General features: G+C 37.1%; 1 protein-coding gene across 1 annotated transcript in view; it reads left to right on the plus strand.

The window, feature by feature from the left end:
* TASP1 (taspase 1) overlaps positions 1–21,507 on the plus strand; it is a gene marked incomplete at both ends in the record, with an annotated part of 73,977 nt that overhangs the window by 42,912 nt on the left and 9,558 nt on the right. The window contains 1 exon segment of the mRNA XM_010177689.1: positions 12,734–12,844. Coding sequence (XP_010175991.1) covers positions 12,734–12,844 — 111 coding nt within the window.

Genomic DNA, 21,507 nt, shown 5'->3' on the forward strand with positions numbered 1-21,507 from the left:
ACTATGATTCCCTTAAAGCTTTATCAAAAGTGTGCTCTAAATTATTTAGTATTAATATATGTTAAACTAGATAATGTCACCTAAGGATTATTTGGGAAAGAAAAGGTTTCCAATTTGTGCTGATTTAGACTTTTTAACTTTTTTTAGTGAGTGCTGGGGTAGAGATTCAAGCTGTTATATCAGGCTCCATATTCAGTCTTGAAAAAGTATGTTCTTTGGCATTCGTTTCCTACAAGCAATTTTTAAAGGCCAAGTTTTGTAACCTATTTTAATTCCATACTTATGAAATTGCTTGTGTCCTTGGATTTTGGAGGCTATGATAAACAAGAAATTGAACAGGTTGGGGAAAACCTCTGGTATAAGGAAAGGAGAGTCTGGAATCAGAATTCTAAGTATACGGTATACAAACTCTTGCACACTGATATCCATGAGTAATTGGCAGGAACATAAGAATGGATGTGTTGGGTCAAACCAGAGCTCCAGATAGTTTGGTGTCCTGTTTCAGACAGAGGATGTTTGCAAGTCTCCAGGAAAAGGACAGGACTGGGAAAAGCACCTCCACTATGTTATCCCAGCTTCTAGCAATTTATGATATTGGAACTTCATAAACGGGAGATATCTCTTTGTTTTTAATACATCAAGGTGACTTTCTCAAGATTTCTCATTTATTTTTGTACTTAGAGGCCTAGTTAATTAAATTTTGCTGGGAATGTTTTTCAAATTCTGTGATGATTTGCCTTTGTAGCAGCTTTCTTGGAAAAAGTGTTAGTTTAAATACCACAGTTAATAACGCAGTAGGTTTTATAATTGAATTTTTATTAATTTTGTTCTAAAATTCTTCTATTGAAGATTCAATTTGAGATATATCATTCAATACTTTCCTCATAAAAAACCAAACAACCAAACAAAAAAAAAAGGCGTTACCATAAAAGTACTTTGTTAAAAGTATTTCCAAATTCATGTAGCTTGCTTTCAGTGGTCATGTATTATTTGAGGACATGCTTTTAAATCTTGATCATCTGTTGGCCCTGTGGATGCTGGCAGGCTTCCTGCTTTTGCTTGTTCAAGGACGATCTAGTATTAGTACTTATGCCTTTAGCAAGTTGTTTCTCAACTATTTTTGGCCATTTTTATCCTGATTTTATATTGAATGTGGCAAAGGTGGTGGTTCTGAACTTGTTCAGGCATGAGTTCAACTTTTTGAACCGTATTTTCTTACCTCTAACAGTCTCTTGGCCTTGTTGTTTAGCCATACTGTCTTGGGTTTTATTTTTTTTGGCTTTTCAAAAGTTACTTCATGGTTTATAAAATACAGGATATTGTAAAACTCATATTTTATGGATATAGTTTAACAGAGGGTGGGACAACTGAAATCAAAAGATGAAGACTTTCTAAAGACAGGATGGAGGAGACAGTGGAACTTAGGAGTGACTGAATATGAAGGGCCTTAAATTCAAGGTTTATTCTGTAACTCTCAGTTTAAAATTGAGTTTCTGTGTAAACAAGTAAAATCTTTCTGGTTTGTTTTTTTAAAAAATATCAATTTTTGGAGAGATTTCAATGTATGAACTCTGACTTCCTTTTTTTAAAAAAAAAATGTTGTGAGTCTTTATTGGCAGCTGAAGGATAAACATTTCAGGAATCCTGAAAGTGTCTCAAAATCAGTATTATAATTCAAGAAATGCAGGGAATGTTGCAGTTGCAGGCATAGCCAAGATACCCGGGCAGACTTAAGTCTTATATCTATATTGTATCTAACAACATAATCCAAGCACCATTCATTCCATGCAAGAGTGGTGGTAGGTACTGAGTGCAAGCTTGTTAAATGAGATGAGCATTACCAGTGGGCTTTATGTAGCATAAATGTAAGTAACAGCTAAACTGGTTTTTGGATCAACATAATAGAAGCCAAATCTCTGGTTTTTAAAAGCTCGTACATGCATGTTTACACACATTTGCGTGTGCACACAGACACATACAAAACAGCCTCCCCTTTAAGTGCCCCCACCACCTCCTGAAAAAAACAGGCCAGAACCACACTCCTAAGGCCACTTGGAACTCTTTAGTGAATGTTTTTTTTGTTGGTATATGGACATAAACACTGGAAGATGGATATTATTTGGAGCAAAAACATTTGTGAACAAAACCCGACCACAGGAGAAACAATAGCCCATTTTTTGGCTGTACCTTAAGAATACATTTCTTATTTTTTCCTGAACATAATAGGAATCAAAGACTTTGTGTATATTCTTCTCATTCAAACCAATATCAAGTGTGACGTTGGATCTCCTCCCCAGTTGGAATATCCATGACAATGGTGAATATTCGTCTACTAGCTGTGCCAAAAGTAATACTACTGGGATAAGAGGCAGGCCATGTTTTTCCTGGAAGTTGAAAAATAATAATTCCCTGGATATACAGAACCTTAAATATAAAATATAAAGATAAATATAAAATTTACAGTAACAGCTAATGCAAGAGGCTTTGAAAATGCAACTGTAAGTAGAGTTTTTGAGTGGAAATGTAGACACTGAGAATAATGTGTTACATTCCTTTTTACATCTTTACAACAGTAGGTAGTAGAAAGTATACTTGCCTATTCTTCATGCGTGGGTGGTGTGCTTTGTGTGCACGTATCAGCCATTGAAACCAGAGAATTTTTTAGTAATGCATTTCTGAAGATAGACAGAAGGTCTTGCATTATTTACAAAAAGCAGAAATTCTGAACCACAAAGCTGCAAAGTCTCCAGCTTTTGCTAGAATCCACCTGAGCAAAATATTTGATACAAGAAAGGAACAGTGATGTGATGTCCTGGAGGGAATTTAAATGAGAACTAGTTATGGTTTGTAATCCTAAAGGAAAAGAAGTAGAATCTTTAAATATATTGAGTTCTTTCTGAAAAATTAAGCACATTAAGCAATATAATTGAGCTTGAGGACTCAGCCGAAAGTTGTGTTTTGTTGAGAAAATAGCAGGGATATCAGATTTATGAACCTAAAAGGAGGTGTAGTTGAGGATTCAGTCTGGGATAAGTCTTTCAATGAGTTCTCGCTCTTCTTGCCTGCCCAGAGTCTGTTCCTGACTGCTTGAAAATCAGGTACAGATAACAACAATGTTTTAGGATTGCGTACAGAGACTGCACGTGTTCTGTGTAAATAAGCAGAATGTGCCCGACTCCCGTACCAATTTCTCACATTAGTGCATTCACTAAGATCCTAAAGGACTGACTGTTAAGGTCTCTGGTCAAAAGCAGTGGCCTCTGTTCTCATACAGGCATTTTAGGGATTACATCCAAATACTTTAAAAGCTGTTGGATACACATACATATATATGATGCATCATTCAATGAAGTGAAAAATGGCACATTTTGTACGGTGAAGAATCACAAAATTGTTAAGCTTGGAAGGAATATCTGGAGATCATCTAGTCCAGCCCCCTGCTCAAGGAGGGTTCTCTTGGTTTTGAAATAGTTATCATTAAGGAAATAAGTATATTCACTCTTCCACCCCCTGCCTTTTCCTACTCATACTTCTACTTTTTGTTCATATCTGTCCTTCTTTCCAGTCCAATGTGTGCCTCATGGGTGCTTTTGCTGGCAAAATGGAACAGGTAATGTGGAATAGGAAATGACAACTGTGGAGAGATGGCTTGTGCTTGTTCAATTGGTTGTTGATCTGTGCCCTCAGCCAGCATTTCTGTCTCTCCTTATGGAAGCCACTGAACAGTAGGTTGTTACTTGAAGACTCATTTTCAACAGAAACCACAGTGATGTGCAAATCTGTGGATTTTTCAAGGAAGCTTTAATGCCAATAAATTGACTTGTGATGTAGGACTCGGGCCTTGTGGTCCCCATGTGTTAAGGGCAGTAGTGACTGCACTGGAATCCAGTGACTGTCAATACCTGGGCAGGTGCCACTTGTCTGTCTGGCCTGTGTACTTCTGAAACAGTGCTCTAAATGTCCACAGGAATTTCACGTACAAATCTTGTGTCCTATATAGATTGTTTGAGACAGATATTATGATACAGTTAATCTCTTTCTAGAAGTATGTATTATCTCTCAAAATCAGTCTGGTGCTGTAAGGTTTGGGGAATAATAGGTAATTTAATGCATCACAGATGAAGCAGCTGCATATGGAGAAGAGTTATGTCATTGTTAGAATGAACCAGAGGATAGAAGAAGAAAGAGGTCTATCTCCAGACAGATAAGTATTTACCTCTGAAGTGAATGCTTCTGTCAAGAGTTCAGGCTTTGTGTCCAGATGCTGTTTGGAGTCTTCAGTGCTGTAGCATGTGGTGTCTTGAACTAACTTACTACCACCACCACAAGACTGTGTGAAGAGAGAGGAAGCAGGAGGCAGAGATGATTTGTGGGAATGGTAGCGTTAAGAAGCAGTCAATTAAACACAGTACCGCAGTGTTCAGAGCAAGCTGAGGGTTTTATCCACAAAATAGAATGGTTGTTTGAATTGCTTTCAGAAAAGTTATTTTGAAGCAGAACTGGATGGATGCAGCAGTCAAAGAGTGCTTATTGCCTCCTGAAATTTTAATGGGACTTAATGTAATAATACATTGGAAGTGTGAAGTTGCGCGGGCTTTTTAGAAGTGGTAGTCTTCTACAGAAAGCCCACTGCTCAGAGAGCGATGTGTTCATCACCTGGGGCAGCAGCCAGCCATGCAGCACCATCTCCTCTGAACACTTAGTCCTGATCCTGTTTGCCATACCTTGCCCAAATGGCTTGAAATAGATGCAAGAATATAAAGTGAAATGGAAGCTGCAGCAAACTGAACTCTGTTTTTATGTCTTAAATATTTCTCTGTGATTGGGAGAAAATAATTATATACATTTAGCTAGCTACTCTTTTATTTCCTTTCCTGTAAATTTTATATGATGAAAGTGATGTAGTTTGGAAAGGTGTACTGTTTTTATAGACATCAATAGTGACAAAGCTAATCAAAGCCTAGGCAAAAGTAGGTTGCTTTTTCCTTTTCAGTTTAACTGAAATTAATCTTTCAAAATATATTAAATGTAAAGAAGAATGTAAAATGTACATCCACTTTAATGGAAGTACATTTTTTCTTCATTCTAACCTCTCTTGGAGGTACATCTGAAATTCTTCTTGTTTGTGATAGTTGAAACAAATAAGGTTTTTTAATAGTTATCTGGCATATTCAACTATTTGGAAGTGAAGGATTCATATATTTGACATATTTTAACTATTTAGTCTTTTTTTTTTTCCTATCTGTAAAATTGTATGAAAGCTGGTTGAATTGTTCTCCAGAGTGCTTTTAGTTTATTTTGCTCATATTAAAAACTTAAAGGTATAGAAAGTTAGGTTCCCACCTTTCCATAGAAAAGATACCGCAGACACAGTTTGTCTGGACATTGAATTTGTCTTTTGTTATCTTTGAAACCTACACAAATTTACTGAAGTTACCATCTTTTGGCAATTTCCATTGCATATTCTTAGTAGGTGTTTGTTAGTTTGGAAGTTAAATCATCTAAGAATTTTCTCTCTGCAACAAGAATGTACTCCATTGATCCTTCTAGGATCAATGCTTTAGGAACTGGACAGGACTTTGTTTGCAGGTGTTCTTCCTGGCAGCAGGTCAGTAAGTTAGAAATTTCCCTTGCTAGTATGAAATCAAGATGCAGCAACTGATAGGAGTACAAAAATCTAAAATTATGCAACTTTAATTTCGTACTGTAGTGCATTGTGCTAGACTGTAGCATTTTATGTCTTTTCAGAATTAGACTTTAATTTTTTATTTTAATGTGTTACTAACTGTATCAGCATCTTACTAGCCAAATATTTTTATTGCATTTTATTTTGTTTTTTATAATCATTGGCTTTCAAGTTTTTAGACAGCTTTTTAGAGATGCTGGTAATGACAACCAGAGCTTACTAAAATACAAGTTTCGCTGTGTTTCCATTAGACATAAGTAGAAGTTATTCAGGAAATAAAGCAGAAATAGTAGGTTTTTAACTTGTTAACTAACACTTCTTTTCTAGGCACTAGTATTTAACTGAAAATAATTACATCAAAGTTAAAACAACTTAGGGTCGTGTTCAGACTGCTGTATGCGATAGATAACAAAATACGGCTAACCTGTAACTTCTGTCTTTAGCTTCTGGAAAGAGAAGAGTCATACTTTGGCAGTGAAGTAAACTAGATTAATTTTTCCATTCTCAAATGAATGTGAGTAATGCAGGTTTCCATTTTGTACTCCTTTAAAACAAGTTTCACCACTTTGTGTTGAGATACTGTACATTTCCATAGCTAGACAGGCTCCAGCAGCTTGTCAAAGCTCCATAAGCTCTCTGCTTATGGCTTGCAGAAAGCAAGCTAGATTTTCATTTCTCCTTCCATTCAACCCGACTCTCTTTCATGTCTGAAAATTGAAAACGCGTGTTTTTCAGTGTGGTGCATGGACTTGTGTGTGCCCTCTGGCACACCTGTTTCCAATTTCCTGACTTGAAAGCATCTCCCATCAAAAGAAGCAGAAAAACAATTTCTTTCTGACACGCTGCTCGGAGGCCCTTGGTTTGCAGAAGGCCTTCCTTTCGTTTGCCATCTTGGTTCCATTGGTAGAACATTATATAAGATGCAGAGCACGCATCGTATGGGATGTTCAGCTTATACTGTGCTGGGTTCTTTCCCCTCTTGTTGTGGTTATTTCAAGCATTAGAAATCTACTTGAGAAGTCACTATGCTGAGGAAAAACAGTAATTTAATCCATAGTTTCTTGCATGATGCTCAAATTTAGGAGCAAAATCTATAGCAAGTTAAGGTTGTATACCCTATGAATTACGTAGAGTATTAGTTACTGTTTGATACAGAAGGTTAGATTAAAATTTAAATTTTAGAGCTCAGCTTTCTTACCTTTCCTTCAAAATAGTATTCAGTGTAAAATAATTCAATATAATAGCTGAAAATTAAAGAAGGTAATGAACAAACAAACAAACAAAAAAACAAACCCACAAAAAACCCTAGTAACTTGGTTGTTGTGAAATTTACGCACAGGCTTACTAGGAAATTACTCCAGAATAGAGCTATTAACTATTTAAGATCACTTAGGAAGGCAAAATACAAAATGTTAAGCTCTAACTTAAAGGTTACTCTTGGTTTGTTTTCTCAGTTGAGGAACTGACACTTTCACAAACAGAATCTGGGTTGTCCCCATAGCTCCCATGCTGCAGTATGTACCTAGCGGTGGTGTGCTAGTGAATTCCACTGTTTTCATTTCCTGACAAACTGAACAGAACAAAACATTCAAAAAGGCTTAGAGCTTAAAAATCATTATATGCATACAGCTAAACAGTCATCTTTAGATGGGTCAGTGAAGAGTACAGTTCACACTATGCCTGCTAAGGTATGCAACCCTGATACATTTCTTGTCTTGTGCTTATAACATACAGGTACCAGAGTTGGTTTCTAGAGTATCTGCCCACTACTGGAATTGCGAATGACAGTGGAAAAATTATTTTCATTTCTTAGCATAGTAACAACTTTCCATGATCAGTTCCTGTCTCTCATTGCTCTGCAAAAAGACATGTGTCTCACTTGTTGTACAGCACTGCACAACATAACAGGTACTTCTGGTTTGCCTGATCTGTTTTACTAATCAGCAACATTTTGTGCACGGGGCGTGGAGTGCAGGAATCTTGCAGTGCTCAAAGCTCAAAAAAAAGGTCTGCTTGGGGCTTTGTGCTTTTCAGTGCTATTTTGGGCTGAATTAGTAACTTGAGAGGACTACTGATAACTGTTAAGTTATAAAAGAATAACAGAAGAAACAGAGACTATGTAAAAAAAACCCAAACCTTGTAGATTCCCAGATTATTTTTGTGAGGATCTTGTATGAATCAATGAGGAGTGTCTGAATAGGAAAAGTGGTATTATTCTCATAAATTACACACTTAAATACCCACAAAAAAGGGAAGTCATATTTTACTGTTGGCCAGTTTTGCACTTTGAAAGAAAAATTGCCTTAGAAGCTGTGCTATGGCATGATCCGAGGTGATAGGTGTCTCTGAAAATCAGTTCTGTTGCTTTCTGTATGATCGTCAGGGTTTTCTATATGATCACCAAGTGGTTTTCAGACAGGATGAAAAAAATTCTGGTTGAAGACAGATCATTGTTGTTTGAGGTTTTTTGGGGAGTTTTTGTGAGTTTTGTTAGTTTGGCGTTTTTTTTTTTGAGGAGGGTAAAGTGTTAGATTCTGGTTCTTGCCAAATCTGTTGGTTTGAGTGCACAATAAATATGTTATGACTTAGGAGCCTTATCATTCTTTGCTTCTGTTGTCACAGGAACCTGTTGCTGTCACATGCCTCTGGAGCCTTTAGGAATCTGGTTTTTTGTTTAAACCTATTTTCCTTAAACCAGGAGGCTAGAAACTTGTATCAAAATACTAATCTTTATCTGTCTTTATTTATCAAAATAGAATATCCTTTTCCTGTAGAAACATTGCTCACCTTGCCAGTAGTGATCCCAGAAGAGAGCAACTAATTGTGCTTATCCTTGCAAACATGGACAGCAGTAGTTCCAACAGTAGTATTTTTGTTAGTGGATGGGTTACAAGTAGGCAACATGGTATTTGCACAATATTACTGTGTTAGGAAAATTATTTGTTTATTATATGAAACAATTATTTCTATGAGAAGCACTAATTTAACCCAGTAACTTTTTCCAGATAGTCATCTCCCTTTGAGTCACTCTTGTGTGACAGCTTATGGAAGCTTTGATCTGTCATTGCAAAATGTCTCCGGGATACAATAAGCTTCAGGTTACTGAAGAAATCATCTTAACTGGGAAAAGATAATAAAATGATTTAAACTCTGCTTACAGGAAAGTTACTAAAACAAATGTAGTTGAAACTTTAATATAGAATTGAAAGATTCTTATTGGGAGTCTCCATTGGTTTAGTTTCAACATTATTCAGTGAAAACTCACAAAGTATAGTAACAGATACAGTTAAACATAGAATAATGTGAGATAGTTAAGCAAATGAACCAGATTTACATTTTCATCAGCTTATGTGCATGATTTGGAGATGTGTTAAAGTAGTTTTGACTGTAGTTGCTGTCTTGAGTCATGTTAATACAACTTTTTTGGAAGTTGGCTAATGCTGATGCTTAGATTACAAGTAAATGGAACTATACATTTGAACCCAGAACTTTTTATTGTAGGTTATAAATCAAGTTTCTATTACTGTAATTCTTTATACATTTATTTTGTGACTAGCCATAGTATTATCTACAGTGGTTTCCCAGTTTGAGACTATGACTATAGAGACTTACAGGTTTGCTAAACCTGCAAGGTAGTTCATCCTCTAGTATTTGGTTCTAACTTGAAATAATAGGAAGGTCAATTCTATTGGAATAATTAGGGTAATTCTTTTTTTCCAGCCTTTATCTGGTCAAAATATGTGAAACACTGCTTAGTTGTTTTTCTTGTTCGAAAATAGATGTTCCTACATCAAAAACAGCAGTAACAATTTTTTCTTTTTGAAATTGAGGGATTATTTTCATTAGTTATCTGTCCCTGCAGATTGCTGGCATGTGATGTGTTGAAAGATTTTTACATACACTGCCAGCACCAGTCTCTAAGTTTGCTGCCTTATAGGTTGACATACATATGACAAAAAGAAATGACTTTGTCTATGGGGATGTAGAGATGTGTGATGTGTTAGTAGAATTGCAAGGCTGCTTTCCTTGTGGTTGATCCTGGATCACATCAGTGGGCTGCAGCTGTTGTTAACCCATATTTGGTTTTTTCTCTGTGTTTTTTTTTTTTTTTTTTTGAGCAGACTTGATGTTATGGGAACTCTTCAATAAAGTCATTCTCTTGGGGGAAAATAACATTATACATCATACTAAAAAATTACTATTGTCTTTTTTATGCCAATTTAGGAATTACTTAAAAGTTGTGAAGTAGTAACATCTGGTTTTATTACTAGATGCATAGGAAATGCATAAGCTGACTGTGATTTTTATGTCTCATTTGCTTGATGCACATTCTAAGTCCCATGCTTCTTGCCTCACATAGAGTATAAGTGTTATATTTAAAAATGTTTAACAGGTTCTTTTCAAGAAAAAGTCAACTTGCTAAGTTTTTACTGGAGCATATGTTTATATTCTTTTATTTTTTACAACAAAACCTCCTAATGATTAAATTTCTTAGTTTAAAGAAAAATCATAGTCATGTTGTGATCTATGGGTAAATGCATCTTGCAGTTTTTGCATATTCTTCATACATTACTTTGTCTTGAATAAATATTAGATAACTCTCAATTCTGTTATGGGCAAAAGCTTTCAAGAATGGAATTAATGAGGCAGTGAACAGCTGTTGAGGACACTGTATTGTGTGAGCCTCTTGAAGAAAATCTCCTAACCAAGACACTTTTCTCAATAACTTGAGAGCTTGACCGTCTCAGTGAAAACACTTTTCTTGTGCACTCAAGAACTGCCTCCCTTTGCTGTGTAATTGTTGTAGAATTTCAGCTCTCTCATTTTCCTCTACATTTGTAACTTGTTTTTTACTCAGTGTTTGCTATACAAAGAATTTTTCTTCTTTCTGTAGTGCCAATTATATGTAGATTCAATTCCAAAGTACCCTGCTTCAAACAATTGCATTTCTCTGAACTGCATTAATCAGGAAATACTGCCCATTAGAAGGAGTACATAACTGAAGACTAATGTGTAATTTTAATGATTGAAGATACCAAAATTTTAGGATATGTGTACACAATTTTCCTGCAGTCTGGTTCCTGGGCTTATTCTCTGAGATCTGAAGTGTATACAGTTCTCTATAGGGATCTTTTGTTGGCTTTGTTTTTTTTTTTTTTTAATCTTGGAAATGAGGGATGAGGGGTCTTTTTTTTTTTTTTTCCCTTCCATGTTAGCAGTCTTTGAAGAACAGTGTTTGTAAACTTATTTTGCCTTGAAAGGAAAAGATGTAATTGTGTGACAAGATACCTGAAAGAGGGATTCTTGGAGCAGGTTGCCACGTTAATTAGAGCTCAAAAGCAGTGACAAGAACAAGAAACCAGTCTGTGAGTAGCTCCAAGACACAGCGCTAGACCTACCGATGTGAGTTCATGTGATGTTTTGCCCAAACCAGTCAGTGCTCCAAACTCAGCATATTGGGAAACACAGCGATGAGATGCTCAGCAGGCTGCACTGGAGCCGGTTTGGGTTGGGTTTGTTTATTAGTTCTTTCTTTGTGCCAGATCTAGGCTGGCTTCAGCCAGAGTCGCTCAGTTTTCTCTGTTCTGGTCTTGTTAGTGCTTCCAGTAAAGTGAATGTTACCCGTGGAGACTGAGCTGCCTTTGTCTGAAGCCTGCTTAGGTCTGATGTCTTACCAGCTTCAACTCTTTGCCATGTGAAAGCAGGTAGATTGTTTCCAGCCATAAATTGTCTCTGGAATCTGCATAGGTGTATTTATGTAGTTCTGCACCCAAGCTACTAAGTCCAACGGGATTATAGCTGATTTTGGTACAGAGCCAGCACAGCGCTTGCATCTTGTCATGGTTAATGACAAATTTGCTAGAAATATGTACAGATAATTTGGAATTGACTGTTTGACTTCTGTCTGTATATTCTGATGTCTAATGCAGTTTCAGGCCCTGATATACTCTGGTGTTGCAAGTCTGATCAAACTGTAATCACCTACATTTAAATTAAGGTCACTGTCATATTACAGCTGTTAATTTAGTTAGTTGTGGTTTTCCTTTTTTCCTAACTGGATAACACATTTCAGCTTAACTGGTGCTTGGTTAAACCTCTTCTAGCTGGTTTATCTGATTTCTGGCTTTTGAGGAAAAATGTCAACAAATGAGAGGCATAGTAGTATAATGACTTTTGTATATATGCAAAAGGTATCACCAGTGTGTTTTCCTATCCAAGAAAACTTTGATCCAATAAACATGGACTGTACCATTTGTCCACAGCTGTATATCGCAAAGCACATCACAGAAATGGAAAAGAGCATAGGAGAAAAACAGCAGAGAGAGAGAAAAAACAGAGGAGTAAAACAGCAGAGTAAGAGTAGCTCTAATGACCCATTTGTCTTCATCATCAACAGGTTTCAGGCGATAGTTGTAGAAAGCACTGAGGCAATAAGTGATTGTTTGCTGGAGCTTTTTAGTTTCTTAAAGACAAACCCCTCAAAATTATGGGAACTTTTATTATGAGTCCAATGAGCAACCACACTGTCAAAAAACCACAGGTAAATTCACATATTCCTTTCTTGACAAAAGGCTAAATCAGATGGACTAAATAAAGATTACATCATGCAAAGGAGAGGTACTGTGGCGTTCACTACAGATGTTCTTGGTTTGAAGAGAGTTGCATCCAAGGATCATTCCTGTGAGAATGGTTAGTAGGTAGATTCTCTTTGAGAGAAAATTGCAGGATCTGAATAAAGACGACAGGTCAGGGAGTGTCTTACTGTTTCTTCTTGTTATTTCCGTTTCTTCTTTCTGTACTTAACCTTTTTTGGTTTATAACTTTGTGCAGTAGAAATTTCAGGAAAGTTGTGTGGAAAAACTACTGACATAGTTGAATTTTCATGTGACTCCGTATCACTCTCTTCAGAAAATAAAATAAATATGTCAGAAACCTGTCATATGCATTTTTTAAAAAAAATTTGGCTGTGTTGATGTAAAAGAATAACAGAGTCTCTTCATAGTGATATCTATATTTTGATTATTCCCAATCTTAATATTTCTTTAGGTTGCGGAGAGCACCTTGTCCGAACCATACTGGCCAGAGAATGTTCATGTGCTTTGCAAACGGAAGATGCCCACCAAGCTCTCCTAGAGACTATGCAAAACAAGTTTATTGGTAAGAATATGGTGCTAATTGCCTAAATTTTGCATAACATTGTTCAAAATGCAATTAAGCCTATTAAATAAAATTAAGATGCTTATTTTTGTGGTTTCTGTTGAAGCCTTATGATGCAGTTGGCTTCAAATTTAGTGTTGTGTTACATCTAAAAAATGTTAACTCAAATTACAGAAGAATATTTTAGGAAATCTAAAGGAAAACCTTTGGAAATATCTCAATTGTTATGTGAATCATAGAACACCCGGAGAGATTTGAAGAAAGAATTTCCTGCCTGAATCACTGGCTGTGGTGTACTGTTGCATATTTTAGAATTGGTGGTTTAGGAACATTAATAAAAATTGTTCATCATGTTAACCCTTTAAAATATAATAGACCTCAAAACCACTGCATGTTCTAATTAAATGCTTTGGACAGACAGATACTGGTTTGCTATTTACATGATGAAATTAATTTCTTGAAAAAGTGAAGTAGACTTCATTCAAGACTATTTTAAGGTAATTTTTTTTTTTTTTTCCCTTAATTTGAGAGAATTACACATGACTACTTATACATGTTTAATTTCTTGTGAATCTAGATCTTGTTTTCTTTCTTCAAGTCATAATCAAAATATGAATGTGGAATTTTAAAATGTCTATGTGAGCTTGAAGTTTTGAAGATAGGATAGATTCCAGTGAGGCTTCTGGCTTGCACTGTCTTTATAGCCTGTAAAATCTTTGAAGCTTTAGAATCCACAGACAATTTTGACCTTCAGAATATCTTGTGGACAGCATAACACTTCTTGTACACTGTGTTACCAAAGTTCATTTTTATGGTATTTGAATTAGAACTGAAAGAGGGACATATGCATACCTTTTTGGGACCTGGGAACCATTGCCCTTGGTCTTGGCAAGCAATGCATTACAATTTCTTTTTTTCTGCTTATAAGGTTGAATCCACATTAAACTCTGTTTCTGACAACATCACTTCTGACTGTTTGAGGGAAAGTCAACTTTGCATTGGAAGGCTTCACTTGATAATCTGCTACTGTATTGCAGTCATTTCTAGGTGCTGTAAGAGTGCAGAACAAAGTAATCCCAATATATTCCCCAAAGAGGTTATAGTCTAAGCAGCACAAATGTAACTTTTTGTATTTCATCATTTACTCTGCAACATTAGGGATTTATCTGCTCCAGAGAAGCCTTTAGGAAGGACGCTTGTGGTAGCATCACTAATTTGTAACACTACCCTGAAGGTGTTGTACGGAAGTCTCCTGACTTTAGGAAAGTCAGATCTTTAGTCTGTACTCTCAAAATGTATTGTGTTGTTTGTGGTAGGAGTACTAAAAGCAAGCACAAGTTGTACATATCCTTATACGATTTCATGTTAGTGCACATATGCACACAGAATAGAAAGCTACTGCCAAATTAATTTGTAGAAATTGGCTGATAAAAGTCAAAAAAATTCAGGAACTTTTTAGTTGAGGTACCTCCTTTAAGTTCCTTTGAGTTTTATGGGTTTTCTTTTTGTAACTGTTAGCAAAAATGCAATTCTTCTCTTGCTGTCAAAGACCCAAAGTATTTTGTCACCAGTTTGCATAGCCGATATTTTTATTTTAAATGTTAAGCAGTTAGTTGCGGCAGATGAAATGACCAACACCGAGATGTGTTCAGGCATCGGCACTTTATTGATTTATTGATCAGCCACTTTTGATTTGTTACCCCTTATCACACATGCGCCTAAACAATTGACATGATTGGATAGTTCCACCTGTTCATGAGCCATTCTTTTACTTCTGACTGGTTACTAGTTACGGCGCACAAGACATCCCTTATCTTGTCTCATATACATTCTTGCTTATCAGTCCGCTTTCTTTTATTTTCATTTTATCTTTCACTCAAGGTCAGGAATTAATTGCTCAAGGCTGAAGCCACCTGCAGCTTTGGCTTACCATCTTTGCAGACACGAGAGCAAACAAGGCACTAACAGGAGGATCACCAAAATTACTAATAACACTTTTAATCCTGACTTTAATAGTGAAGAGACCCATCCTTGTATTCCCCAACTCTGAAACCACTCGCTTAACCAATCATCACTATTTACCCTCAACTGTTTGACATTTTCCTTTAACCTTTTAATGGCCATACAAATTGAATCTGAGTGGTCTGATAAATTCATACAGCACATACCTTCAAATTCCTCACAACCGTGTCCTTGAGCTAAAAGCAAAAAATCAATAGCAGCTCGATTTTGCAAAGTACATGTCGAATAGAGTCGACATCTGTCAACAAGCCTGATAGTGCCAAAGATGTAAGGTTAGATTGTTTTGAAAGCCAACACCCTAATTTGTGTAGGTTTGTTAATGCACTCACTACTCCTACTCCAGGGGCTCGAATAGAGGCTGCAGCTATTTCCCCAGGATTCCAAAACTCTGCGTTGGAATCACAGTCGTGCTCAAATGAGTGAGTGCTACCCTTGGTCCTTATCAAAAATATCCTTATTTTTGAACTTTTCCCAAAATCATGGTAATATTAGGTGTCAACAGAGTTAAACGGCCCAAACTACAGGGACCTCCACGAATATGTGATGGTATTCATGCCCACGCTCTGTCTCTATGTGATGGTATTCCTGCCCACGCTCTGTCTCCACAAATAAAGAAAACACCTGGTGGTAGCTGTACTGGATTATGAGTAGATTTAGAAATGTTTGGTGAAGTGGAACTACACCAAGCTGTTTTAGTTCTAAAAGCGGAAACAGTGGCATTTCCATTCTGGGCAGTGACTCTTTTGTTGCTTGTAAAGAAATTAAAAAAGACACAGAAGTCCCTTGGTACTGATTGATCCCCACTGGGGGTCTCCAAGGGCCTCCATTTGGAGAGATAATGTACTTGAAGCACTTTAAGCACTTAGCACGGACAGATACACAACAGCAGTTACCAAGTGGACAGGCGCTTCTTGTGCACTCCCCACTCTGAGGGGCTAAGTTATTACTTTGTTTTACATCCCCTCCCATACGACAGTGATGACTTTGTATTTATCTTTGATTCTTTAAACTTTCTAAATTCCCATTTAGTTTCCGTTTTGTTCCCCCCCTACAAGTTAAACAGCCACAAAGACAAATTACATTTACAACATGGAACTATAACCTCTCGCTTTGTTTGTCTTCAGCCGTTTCCCTCGTGGGAGAACAGAACGGAGGATTTGAACTCTGCACCCGCTCTGCAGTCGGGCTGCATCCCACTCAAACAACACAGACACTCAGTAATACAAATGGGCCTGTCACTCCTCTCACTCACACCACAAAATATGCCAATTAAACAATAGTCAGGCTCTCGTGTAGCGTAAACCATTAACCATTTGCCACAGGTCCGCACCAGGGAGTATAACTTAAACCATTACGTGCAGTACCGGTTTTTTGTTTGTTTGTTTGTTTTTTACAACAGGTGTATAAGATGATAGCTAGTCCCACACAGCGCTCCTGTTGCGTGAGTCCTCTTCAGCAGTTGCCTGTTCTTTAATCTTTTTCCAAAATTTTAGAGGGTCCAGAGTGGAGGTTGAACTTATTTGAGGGAGGCGTCGGGGGATCCCATGATGAAGTAAAATCAATAAGTGGAGCTGAGTCTCCTAGATCTTTTGAGTCTTCCTTTTGAGCAGTGAAATCCTGGGGAAGCGCAGAGGGACTTGTGGAAGCCTCACCTGTGACTGCAGCAATAGCAGAGGCAGCGGTAGTTTGATCTGCTTGTAATTGGCATAAAGAATTTAACCACCATGTAGCTAACAGGGGCGTTGCAAGGGGATCACCTAGAGTTGTGGCATCAATAAGGAGCTTTCCTGTCTCTTCCCCAGCAGCTACTTGGAAAGCAGAATCAGCATCTGAGGGTGTGCTGTTATTTCTGCACCATATCAGTAGCTTTTGAACTGCTATCTCATCATATTTAATTCCTCTTGTCTTCAAAATGAGCATTAAAATAGTCAATATAGATCTTTCCTCTGCTGACATCTGCACACCCATAACTGGGGGAGGGAAGGGGGGAGGTAATTTGTTCCCAGCCACTCACCTGTTTCTTGTAGATCGGGTCTAACCAGCTCTATGGTCCGCTGCTTCCCTTCGTCGATATGCCGGCTTCTGGTATATTAGGGTCTGGTGCAGCTCTGTGGCCCGCTGCCTCCCCTCATGGGTATAGCAGAGCAGCTCTGTGGCCCGCTGGCTCCTATAGCAGAGCAGCTCTATGGTCCGTTGCCTTCTCTGCAAGCTGGGCTCCACCGCTGGCTGCTGTCTGCTCTGCGGTTCTCTATTCCCATGTTGGGATCACATGGAGATCACGTCAGGGTCACCAATTGCGGCGGATGAAACGACCAACACTGAGATGTGTTCAGGCCCCAGGCATCAGCACTTTATCAAAGCTTTGCACTGCTTATATATCCTTTTTTTCCTCCCCTACACCCCAAGCATGCGTCAGTCTTTCACTTTAGATTTGTTACCCCTTATGACACACGGGCCTAAGCAATTAACATGATTGGATAATTCCACCTGTCCATGAGCCATTCTTTTACTTCTGACTGGTTACTAATTACGGCGCAGAAGCCATCCCTTATCTTGTCTCATACACGTTCTTGCTTGTTAATCCAGTTTGTTTTATTTTCATTTTATCTTCACTCAAGATAAGGAATCAATTGGTCAAGGCTGAAGCCGCCTGCAGCTTCGGCTCTTAAAGCACCAACAGTTAGTATGTGATAAATATATATTGTATACTTTACTGAAAATGTGAAAATATTTGGTTTGGACTTAAGAACATATTGAATGTTGCTAAAGTTTTTCTTTCACCTGAAACTGTCAGTTGCAGAAGAGGAGAAGCTGCAGAGGCAGAGGTACCAGGCTAACAGTGTGATACCATATTGCCTTGAGAAAACAGTCTAAAACAAACAAACAAAAAGGCATAAAAGAATTGCAGCATCAAATTAATGCTCTTCACGATAGGAAAAATTGAAAAAAAAGTGGTTTATAATTCCTTTTTAAAGTTTCATGTTTTAATTAGGGATAGATCAGTCTTGTATTTTCAAAAGCTTATCACTGCAAGTTTTTGTTGCCTAATAGCAGGTATGTGGAGCAGTGCTGTTGTGGGCGGGAAAAAAAGATACAGCCACCTTTTTTTTTTTGTGGAGGTGAAGTGTTTGATTAGAAAGCTTAAAATCTAGTTTGCCCTCAGCTATCCTATGAATAAAGACTGATTGAGGAAAACCTCAAAATCCAGATACATCTTGCTGTTTACATGTGACATAGGACTAAGTTTGTAGCCAGTAGTGTAATTTTGAGGGTTCTTGGCAATTCTGATGACGGAATGCAAATTTATGTCTTGCTAATATAGTGCAGCAGTTGAAAAATGCATTACACTTAAAACATTAGACTTACACTAAATAGTCTTTTCCCTTCTGCATTTTTATAGGTGTTGATGTGCTAGTTGATATCTCGGGATGTATGGTATGATGCAGGATGTTTAACTGGTGTGAAACGATAGACTAAAATGGGTTGATAGCCCACTTGTTGATGGCATGGATTCTTTCCTTGCTACTCTTTCTAAAAGCCTTATTTTGTGGTCATGTCAAACTTTCACCAGAATTACAATGGACCAAGGCCAGAAAAAAAAAAAAAGAAAAGAAAGGTTTAACAAAGCAGAGCGAGATTGTTTTGTCAGAAGTCAAAGTGTGCATTACTTGTGTTGGAGGGATGAACAGCTGATTTTGGCAGTTGCCATCAGATTGGTGCTTCCTGTTTACAGAACTCTTCTAGTCTCCTCAGAGCCCTGGGAATCCTTCCAGCTAGGGAATGCCTGGCTTAACCAGTGAGTGCTGTTTAAACAGCAGGTGATGAGCACACTAATGGCAGATGTGCTTCTCTCATCCTTTCTCAGAGCCAACTTACTATGGATAATGCACAATTAATGGTTGAATTGGAGGTGAGAGAAGTTAAATTTAGATTTTTTGTAAATTGAATGAGCTTGATATCTACCGTCGAAGAGTGCTCAAGGCTTGGTATGCGTTGAAGAATGATGTTCTGTAAACACAAATACCTTCTAAACAGAAGAACAGAGGATTTTGTTACTCATCATTCCTTTCAAATGTGGCCAAGTTTGTGGAATGCAGACTTAGAGTAAATGTTTGTGTCATCTCACTGGCAGGAAATCTGGGCTTTTAACAATGGCAGTGTTACGAATTATACTTTAAAGCTTCTTATAAAGTATTAGAAAATAATGAGCTGAAAGACATAGTTGGAATTTGATATTTGTTCTCCCCTTAGTAATATTTTTCTCTTGTATTTTTGTTGTTGTATTTTTAATGTTGTTCTTGTACTTTTAGTTGTGCTTCAGTTCACAAATGAGCAAGGTCTGCAGAAAGGTAATAGCAGAAGGATAAATCTGACACTTTCTCTTTCCGTAGCTTTGTGTCAAATACCTCTCTTGGGAGCAGGAGTTTGGACAATCACAGAATATGAATTTCCCAATTATGAGTTACGCTAGTTGGTGGAAAAAATCCTCATACTTAAATAGTTACAAGACTGTCAGTGACTGTTGTTACACAGTGTTATTGTTACTTTATACTGAGGCACTTCAGTGCTGCATCACTGTAAGGTTTGTAGGATCTTTTGTGGTTTTGTAACAGAGGAAGTAAGCTATGTAAGCATTATTATGTCTTCTTCATGACACAGAGGAGAAGATTTGAGAAGAGGAAGTGATCCTGAAGTTTCCTATATTTCATCCACTGCAAGTTTATAATTTCACAAGTTTATATTTGATGGTCAACAGAATTGAATAGGTCTATTTGTTACCTGTACAATAAAACCAGCTGAAAAACCAACACAATGTGGTTTGGTTACACGAGGGTTTGTCTAGGCCTTGACTGTGCTTCTCCTTGTCAACAGCACTGGGATTTTATTGGACAGTGGTATCCTCAGTTATGTAATTTCGTAAAATCTGATCTGTAAAGTTTGAAAGTACAGGTGCTTTTCCTTGCAGCTTCTTTAAAAAAAATCTGAACATATGTTTTAAATTACTTACTTATCATAAAATAGAAAGAGCTCTGGTTTCAGACAGCTTGCACTTAAAACATTTAACAAATAATGGTGCATGAAATTAAAAGCAGGCTTCATTTAGTGCTTATATATTCTTTTAATGTGTATTAAAATCGTTAGCTTGAAGTTTAGTAGGATACGTAGCAGAAGCAGGGTGGCAAACAGTTTCACTTTAAGCATGTTCTGTACACAAGCTGACAAAGGCCAGTGGCGTAGGTGATTTATAGATTGTTGACCTGAAAAAATCAGAATTTCACTCGCATTACAGCATGAGATTTAGAACTGTTTAGCTGCACTCCCTTAAAACTAGGGGATGCTGAAGCACTTAATTGGTTACACCATGCCACAGTTAGTGTTTAGACCAAAGTTCTGAAGACTTTGAAATCTAATGTAAACAGTGAAGCTGGTCATGGTTTCTCTACTATGGAAGAGTATGAATGTAAAACATCTGATGAACAGCTGGTCAGTCCTTCAGCTGGATAAGTGTAAATAAAAAAACCCCTCCTTTTAAAGTTTGGTATCGAATGTGTGCAAGGCTGGATCTGTCCTGTAGCTACAAATGGGAAAAATGCAGGATCAGAAGTTAACAACTCTTATTGGTGACATGCTTTGGAGTAGGTGACCTTCATCATGGCAATAGTTTAATTTACAAGACACATAGAAGAAGAAATGTTCTTGTAGCTGTAGTTCCTCCAGAGTGAGGCTCAATGTTGATGCCATTATTTGCCCTAACACTTGTGAAATCTCTGTGCTCTAATCCTGGTCTGAGGCTGGTCCTGGGTCTTGGTGTTCAGTTGTGCTTGCTCTTGCAGCACTTGGGATCAGTGAATGTTGAGCTGCTATGAAGACCTGTTTGCTTATTTTTAAGAGACCATTACTGCAGATTAATAACATACAAAATATATAAATATAAACTTGATAATGCTTTCTATGTATCAGATAGTAATAACAGAATAGTTGAGCTTTGAAGGAAGGAAATGTGTCTTGTAAAATAAAATTTTATGACTGGAGGAGGTGAGGATTAAACCAAAACTATTAAAAGATGGGGGTTTTTTTTGTTTTTTCCTACCCTTTCTTTCTGGTGTGGCCAGTCAGTGTTAACATTATTAGTTAATGCTGTAGCTGAAGTTTTGCTTTGGATTTTTTCATGCCAAATTCTTCAGTGTTATGCCAGTGTAACTGGGAAGGAATTATGAGTTTCATGAGACTTAAAATGCCATTAAAAGCCCCAAGTTCTTGTAGTTTTGTCATTAGCAAGCTATTAGATCAAAGATTAGTCTAGCAAATCTATTCTATTGCAGTAAAAAAAAAAAAAAAATTTTTGTTTTATTTTTACTGGATTTTTAATTGTACAGCAAGTTCTATCATTTTTAAGAGTACAGAGAGAGCAAAAATGATGTAGGAGTGTGGGAGCCAGATTACTTTTTTCTTCTAGTGAGAAACCGTTCTGACTTTAGTATACATGGTCATATTTCAGTTGCACCTTTTCTGTTTCTGTTTAAATACTAATTAAATATAATGTATATGAAAAAATGCCATTATGTATATTGTTATTTTTTTACAGAAGTCTGCACTATTATTTCTTTTTCTCAGTGGCTTTCCTGTATCAAAATGATTTT

This window comes from Antrostomus carolinensis, unplaced genomic scaffold, assembly GCF_000700745.2.
Source record: "Antrostomus carolinensis isolate BGI_N321 unplaced genomic scaffold, ASM70074v2 scaffold4131, whole genome shotgun sequence".
NCBI lineage: Eukaryota > Metazoa > Chordata > Aves > Caprimulgiformes > Caprimulgidae > Antrostomus > Antrostomus carolinensis.